The sequence below is a fragment of the Triplophysa dalaica genome, chromosome 4 (genome assembly GCF_015846415.1).
Source record: "Triplophysa dalaica isolate WHDGS20190420 chromosome 4, ASM1584641v1, whole genome shotgun sequence".
Taxonomy (NCBI): domain Eukaryota; kingdom Metazoa; phylum Chordata; class Actinopteri; order Cypriniformes; family Nemacheilidae; genus Triplophysa; species Triplophysa dalaica.
The window spans coordinates 19218350-19226907 of NC_079545.1; the positions used below are offsets into that span (position 1 = coordinate 19218350).

The 8558-nt window shown below is 37.5% G+C and overlaps 1 protein-coding gene across 1 annotated transcript; it reads left to right on the forward strand.

Annotated features, from left to right (window-relative positions):
- Positions 1-5316: 5316 nt before the first annotated feature.
- On the forward strand, positions 5317-6544 carry timm8b (translocase of inner mitochondrial membrane 8 homolog B (yeast)). Its single transcript, XM_056745815.1, has 2 exons — positions 5317-5531; positions 5615-6544. The coding sequence occupies exons 1-2, from the start codon at positions 5412-5414 to the stop codon at positions 5780-5782; spliced, it is 288 nt and encodes a 95-aa protein (XP_056601793.1). The 5' UTR covers positions 5317-5411; the 3' UTR covers positions 5783-6544.
- Positions 6545-8558: the final 2014 nt, after the last annotated feature.

The following is an 8558-nucleotide window of genomic DNA, read 5'->3' on the forward strand; positions in this document are numbered from 1 at the left end:
TCTAGAGGAATTTGACCCACTACACACATACGCACCATAATAAGCTCATTCACTTCCTGGTGCATCGGCGTCTTTCATTCAATTTTATTTTTAAAGTCACGGTAATATTTTTTTACATAAAGCACACCAATATGATATTAATGATGTGCTGTAATGATTGAGGTGAGGGTGTCACTAGTTGTTTTTGCCTTGATATTGAATATAATGTACAAAGTAGGCTACACTACAACATGATCAATTAGAACAATGGAAAACATTAGAAAAAGTAATTCAACACGGTCTTTTGCGTGTAATTGCGTGTAAATAACGCGATATTGCATTATCATGTAATACGTACATATATCGGTCTTTTTGTAAGGCTAACCCCATTGTGAAATCTCAGTGAGTCCTGTGGCCAGCCTACCATTATTCCTCCAAGAACACAACACCCTCCCAGTACAACATCTGAGCAGCTGCAATCTTTTCCAGTGATTTGGTACATGATGTTGCAGAACCGAATAAAAAGTCAACGTTGCCGAATTACAGATGTTGTTCAAAAATCCCCCACATCAATCTGAAAGAAGGATCGTCAATTAGGTTATAAGAAGGCCAGTTATGAGTATTTGCCACAAAGGTCCAGCTAAAGGTTTTTTTTATCATTATTTCAAAATGGAATCTGTTGTTTAGTCTAGCTCAAATTACATTTTCACATTCAGTTGTAAAACAAACTATTACTGAAATCAAAGCATAATGGGTCTAAAAAGATTACTCACTACATGTTCTACACCTAAATATTATTAAACTGTTAAATCAAATTTAATAAAATTAGTGAAGTACATTTGTCTAATCTGTTACTGCAGTTGTTCCCAATGAAACGGAAACAATGACCTCTGCTGGACACTGCTGCAAACTGCAGTTTTTTAGAATAAGAATCAGAAGGAGCTTATTGTCAAGTATGTTTACACGCACACGGAATTTGACTTGACTACAGGAGCTTAGTGCGAAGTCTACATTTGGTGCAAACATAGTACAAATACACAGTAAGATAGAATAAAATATAAATTAAATAAAAACAATAATGCACTATATAAAAAAGTGGGAAAAAATAGACAAAAAACAACAAACCGTATTTTTATAGAGTGTACAGATGTGTTATTTACAGGTTTAACCTATTGTTTCTTACAATGGACAGTTTCCAGATGCTATGTGCAATGTGCAAGTGTGCAGTGTGATGAACAGTGTGTAGAAAGAGCTTTTAATTTGTTCAGGCTGTGTGTAGCCTGCAAGAAAAAAATGTTCTTGTGTCTGGCTGTTCTTGTGGTCAGTGCTCTGTAGCGCCGCCGAGATGGCAATAGTTTGAAGAGGGAGTGTGCTGGGTGAGTGGGGTTCAAAATGATTTTCTTAGCCCTTTTTCTCTTTCTGGAGTGTAAAGATCTTGGAGGTTGGGCAGGGGGGCACCTATAATCCTCCCAGCAGTCCTGACTGTTTGTTGTAGTCTCAATGTCTGATAAAGTAGCCAAACCAAACCAGACAGTTATGGATGAGCACAGGACAGACTCGATGATGGCCGAGTAGAATTCAGGGGAAGACCAAGGGGCACCGTATAGGGGGGAAAAGTTAGGACAATTCCAAGGGCCCATGACTGACAGGGGCCCCGACAATAGGTAAAAACTAATATAAAATTATCAAAACATCATCATTCATCATACATTTTTATATAATAATACAATTAATGATCTCTTTTTTTTGGCAGTAAAAGTTAAAAATCCTGATTCACCAAAAAGTAAAGATCCAGATTGACCGAACAACCCCCTGTATCTGGATGAAATGGCCTCAGCGCTCTCAGTGACGGTGTTTAGTTGCAGTAGATGCGGTAGAACTACAGTCACCACAATGTTGCCTAGTAACGTTAAATCAAAATCTGGCTTTCAAAAAAGGAAAGAAAGAAAAGAGCGAGAGGAAAGACAAAGGAGAGGGTGTCAAACTGTAACCCAGTTTTTCACCAAGAAAGGTGTTTAGCCTATAGCAGTGGTTCTCAACTCTGGCCCTCGAGATCCACTTTCCTGCCGAGTTCAGCACCAAATCTGATAAAACACCTGAAGAGGCGAATCAGTGACTTCAGGAATAATTTACTGTTGGGCTGCGCAGATTGTTTGTTATATAGCATTAAAGTACCGCGAGACCAATTCAAATGCGTACCGAGCAATCTGCACTTGAATCTCTTTTACGGTCCTTAAATGTCATAATATGATAGATTTGGCTTGTTCAGGTGTTTTATATCAGAGTTGGGGATAAACTCTGCAGGAAAATGGATCTCGTGGGCCAGAGTTGAGAACCACTGGCCTATAGTCTGAGTTGTATTAACCTGTTGGCTTAATGTCCATAGTGAAATAAGCTAACAACAGACTAGTGTTAGCCTACATTTAATCGCCATTTAATCAGTGCAGGGAAACCTTTAGCACTATAATAACCCTGGTGTGGAAATTCCATTTTACACGTCCACTTTATTTTCTTGCTGGCATATATGTGCAGCTAAGTAAACAAATCTGCCGTTTTCATTGTTTTGAGAGGATGATGTTCATTTTTAAGTTTGTTCGTTTTTCTTTTTTTAAATCTTTCATTAATAATTATAATAATAATTTTGTTAAGAGAATTTTAAATTTTGTCAAATTTTACAATAAAAATACATTAAGACTGTAAAAGATACCCTTCAGCACATTTTTTATAGTTGCTTTTAATCTTGCATCAAATAATGAACTGCATACTAGACTTCCATGCATGTACAAATCACCAACAGTAAATATTGTGCTAGTACTAGTATTGAACTACAAGAAGCAAGAAAGTTGCAAGATTTTAATTAGAGTTATGTAAAGCATTTGATTGAGACAGTTTGGTCCTAGACATGTGGTGACAACACCTGCACAGAGGGGGCCCAATTAGATTCTTTTGTCATGGGGTCCAAAATTCCTGGCTGCGCTCCTATGGCATGTTGAATTTCCTCAGCTGGCAAAGGAAGTAATCTCTGCTGGACTTTTTTAGTGATGGAGTCTTTGTGAGTGTCTCCATTGTGGATGAGGCCGATGATGGTAGTGTCATCTGCAAATTTCAGGAGTTTGACAGAGGAGTCTTTTGCTGTGCAATCGTTTGTATACAGGGTGAAGAGCAGTGAGGAGAAAACGCATCACTGAGAGGCACCAGTGCTGATTGTGAGAGTCCATGATGTGAGTTTACCCAGCTTCACTAGTTGCTGCCTGTCTGTTAGGAAGTTATCCATTGACAGATTGGGGTGGGCACAGAGAGCTGGGTCAGTTTGTCTGGGAGAAGGTCAAGCATGATTGTATTTAAGGCCGAACTGAAAGTCCTCAAATAAGATCCTTGCGTAATTTCCAGGTCTGTCAAGGTGTCGTAGAACAAAATGCAGGCCCATGATGACTACATCATCAACAGACCTGTTTGCTCTATAGGCAAACTGAAGAGGATCCAGCAAGGGTCGACTGATGTCCTTCAGGTAGCCCAGGACCAGTCTCTCAAACGACTTCATATCCACAGACGTGAGAGCGACAGGTCTGTAGTCATTAAATCCCGTGATTTTGGATTTTTTAGTGACCGGAATGATAGTGGAGCGTTTGAAGCAGTGGAGAACTTTGCACAGCTCCAGAGATCTGTCAAAGATCTGTGTGAAGATGGGGGCCAGTTGGTTAGCGCATACTTTTAAACAGGCAGGTGAAACAGTGTCTGGGCCTGGAGCTTTCTTGGTCTTCTGCTTCTTGAAGACCCGGTTCACATCCTCTACACATACCTCAAGTGCAGGTAGGATGGTGGGTTAGGCAGGAGGGGGGTAGTGCATGGGGAGTGGGTGAATGTGTGAAGTGCAAATCATAGCGGGTGTGGATTGTAAAAAATCGACAGTAAAACGTATTCAGATCGTCAGCAAGTTGTCTATTCTTTTAATGATGTTAATGGATGACTATCGATTAACAAAGTTTTGGAGAAGCCAGAGCATATAATTAAGACTCGCAATCAGCAATCATAGACTCTACCCTATCAGCTCAAGCGAACCAGCACATATTTAGACAAGGATTCTTACCTAAAGCCATATCTAAAGGATTACACATCCCACCACCTCCCCGGCTCCTCTGCTTGAGCTCTTGTAGATAGCAGTACTCCAGGGGGTGAGTTATGAGTTCGGCCGTTTCCAAGCTCGGCGCACTCGCCCCTATTGGGGGGTGGGAGCATTCCTGGATCGGATGGAACTGGCGAGCTCGGAACCCGCTCCCCGGACAGCACGCCAAACACGCATACTTTACTACCCCTGCTATCTTCATTATCTACTCAGGTGAACTTGTGAAACCAGGTATTGAGTTATAAGTCATAAAAACTTTTTTAAACGCACCACCATTGTTCTGTACAAAGTATTAATACCCAATGGTGGTTATCTGTAACACTCATAGCAGAAGAGAGCAATGTAAAATACAAGAAACATCTACTGTAGAAATTTGAAAAGTATCACAAGATCATAGATATAAACACAAAATAAGCATTTGGAACCTGTTACATTTGGTACCGTTATTGTCGGTAAAACTAAAAGATTGAAATGTTATAAAAACGTATTTTTTATAAAAAGAATCACATATGCCCTACACTATGCGTGCAGCTACGTACTCAACATCGCCATCTAGCCCTCCGGAGCAGACAAAAAGTGAAATAATTACCAAATACAGAATTGAAGAATATAATAAACCATCTGACATCAGATAAACATTTAAGATTTTTTTTACTGAAGAAAAGCAAATAAATGTTCTTTAATTTGTAAATCTTTTTGGATAAAGTGAATACATACATAACTTGCTTACTGACTAATGTAAATATAAAAACATTACAACATAATGACATTTAATTTTCAATTCACTTCACATATGGGAGTACATGAAAAAATAGGCTCATTCAACACAAAGCTGTAAAGGTAAAAATTTGCACATTCTCCAAAAAAAGTATGCTTCTACATTTAAATACATTTCCATGAATAGACTGTGACTTTTTATTCTATTTTTTATTTTACTTTCATAAAACATATAGCATAAGAAGAACAACATAATTCATATAACAGACCCTACTACATCAATATACATTAAGAAAAGAGAAAGATGAAAAAATATTGTTACACATAGTATAGGCTATATAGAATATTTTCCAGATAATAAAATTAGCATAATTTGTCTCATTGGTTTTATTCCCACACCTGACCGCAGAATTGTTGTATTTTAATTATTTGAGGGTCAGTATATGAGCGCTCAAAGAACAGTAGGTGGCGCCATGTGCTCGTAATCGGGCCGCCAGCCCGCCAGTTAAAAGAAGAAGAAGACCGCAGAGTTCCTTTATCCTTCACGAAGCTCACGTGTTTCCAGTGTATAATCTTTGAGAAAAGTCCGATCATGTCTGACTTCAGTTCTAGCTTTGATATGCCGTCAGCCGGTTTATCTGAAAATGCCGATGCCGCGGAGCTTCAGCGTCTTATTGCTGTAGAGCAACAGAAAGCGCAGTTTCAAGCGCAGGTAACTCACTTTTCAGCCAAATTAACATTTAATAGCATGCAGTCAGCATTGTGGATCGTGACCGTGTTTGACGCTGTTTGTAGGTTCATAACTTCACGGATGTATGCTGGGATAAGTGTATGGACAAACCAAGTAGCAAGATGGACTCGCGGACAGAGGCATGTCTCGTTAGCTGCGTGGAGCGCTTCATCGACACAACCCTCAGTATCACGAACCGCTTTACGCAGATGGTCCAGAAGGGCGCGCACTGATTAAAGCACGGACTGTTCTTAAGGGCACTTTGCCCTTGTGTCTTGACCTTGCGTCTTGACCTTGCTGATGTCCTGTTTGCAACCCTGTTGTACGTCGAAGGGATTGTTTTACTGATCTTTCTACATGTTCTTCTTTGTGCGTGATCCTAAATTGACCCCAAGACCATCAGCCTATATGATATTTGTGACGTATGTTATTACACTTGAGCAGAGAGCATAGGGATTTGCAAAATTGCTGAAAAAAAACGTACTTATGTCAATACACCTAGTTTAATTAGCATGTAAATCTATGCTTGAAACTACCCAGTTTGAGAGTATTTAGTGAATAAAAATGAATTACTTTTTCTTTAGCAGTTTACCTGGTTTATGAATACACTTGTAGGGAATCTGGAGGTTTGTTATACAGATTTCATCATACTGAAATCATGTCTTAAATCTGAAATGTGATTAACATCCCTGTGTTGACTATTGGTGAATTACTTCATTGGTTTTGTGTGCCAAACACTGATGCCCGTGATTCACATTACTGTCAATGCAGAGATTTATTTAAGGGTTGTGTTGTCCAGATGTGAAAAGAAAAATGACTTTTTATTCCACTGTTTCCTCGTATGTTTATTCTATTTAACAGTCACATGACACTACACTTTACTAAAAGTGGTATTTGTCTAGATGTTTTTTCTTACTAATTTTACATGAATGTAAAAGTTTATCTTAATTTCATTAACAGTCTGTTAAATTCTATATTAAACATATTCTATATGATACACGGTTCTAAATGCAAAACAATATGGCCTGGTTTCACAGACAACGCTTCGTTTAAGCCAGGCCTTAGTTGAATTAAGATATTTATGTCGCTTTTATAAAAATGACTTGGAAGAAAACATTACTAGTCTGCATCTCGAGACAAAACAATGTCACTAATATGGGCAAGCTATATACAGTTAAGACAGGTCACGTATTCATTTAAGTCTGGGACAAGCCTTAAGATTGTCTGTGAGACCGGGCCTATAACTTTTAATTTAGGTCTATGTTAAAAACTCAAATCTTTTGCTTCACACTGCTAAAAAACATTGTAAGAGAATCCTTTATTACAGGATTAGTCTTGGGGCAAAAGAGGTCTGCTTCTTGGCTTTGAGGCTATACCCTCCTTTGTTGTTTAGTGTGCTGAGTACAAAGTGGTCTTTGATAGAGATGTGTGTGTAAATCTCGCAGGCACGGCTGCTTTCAGCCATTCTAATTAAAGTCAGGAAGCAGATAGGTTAGTTTAGCCTCTAACTTGAGCATAATGGAAGCCTACAGGGTCCTCTCAAACAGAGTCTTTGATGCTTTGATGAAAGTTGCACCATACACTGTGTGTGTGCACAATATTACACTAAGAATAGTAATGATAAAAGTAATATAAAAAACGTAATTGCAGCAACATTACATATTCTGTTCATAATACATATATTATGGCTAAATAGGTTTAGTGGAAATCTGTAAGGTGGTGTGACGTCTTGTAGGTTATTAAGTGGACACCATTGTGATTCATTTTTTAAATTACAGCTCAACCAGAAATAACAAATAACATCTACTCTATGTAGCATGACAAGAAAAATCAATAGGTGTTTATGCCAATTTATGTGACACTATAAACTACAGCTGTGGATAAAATAAAAAGATATTATGAAAATAATTTTTTATTTAATCAGCATTTTTAGATGTCTTATGGCCATTCCAGTCCAGTGTCTGTTGAATTTCAACAAAATCAAACGTCATGAGTGACATAAAGTCATCAAAAAGCAATGTGAAAGAATGACAGCAAGACTAGCATTATAATGAAAAAAGTGATAATAATTGATGTTATCACAAAAAATGCAACTACTAACAATTTTTTTTATTTGATATTTGGCAGAAATATTGGTAGCAGTTTACAGAAGGAATATAAAACAATAATTTTACCTAAACACATACTATATGGTATCTATGGTATAAATAGAACATTCAGTGACTGTATGTAGTATATGTATATAGTATATGTATATAGTAACTGATTACATCTTTTTTTAAATCCTTGTGTCTCATGATCACATGGCAGCATTGTACCAGTGCACAAATAAATTGTATAGTATACTATTTGTACACTGGTACAATGCTGCCATGGAAATTACATCACTAGGCATTCATAATATAATTTGATGCTGAATTTGAAGGTAAAGTATAGCTTTCTGTGTCATTTAGAATTATTGTGGATTATATGATTCTAACACAAATAAATTCAACTATGAAGAAAGAAATCTGCAGTTCGCTTTATCAGAATATATATATATAATTTGTAATCATATAGAGACAAACTGGGGTTTACATGATGAAACCATCGTAAGATTAGCCACTAGGCCATGGATTGAGCATTATTAATTTGATTTGAGCTGTGTCTATTGTTATTAAAAAATAATGCTTAAATGTCTTTAATCCTAAATTTGAACATACGATCCCTTTGGTCTGGGACGGACACAACATGAGTTTGGTAGCTTTGATGGCTCAATCTTCAGATGTTTTAGTTATATTTTGATGAAAGATTTGACTGTATCAGGAACACTAGCCTGTGATGTAGGATTCCGTCTCGGCCTTATCAAGGATGCCCACTATGCCTCAGTTCTCCCTTCAAACACTTTCTTCAAAAGAGAACTCTTTGAAAGAAAAATACCAGAGACATTGTGGCAAGATACGCAGAAGAGTGATCAAAGAGCATTTTCACTTTTTTCATCTATGATTTTCTGGGAGTTTTCCACCTCCA

Coding starts and splice junctions, on each gene's coding strand:
- timm8b (XM_056745815.1), top strand. CDS start 5,412: ATGTCTGACTTCAGTTCTAGCTTTGATATGCCGTCAGCCGGTTTATCT. Junction 5,532..5,614: donor AAGCGCAGTTTCAAGCGCAG/GTAACTCACTTT, acceptor CGCTGTTTGTAG/GTTCATAACTTCACGGATGT.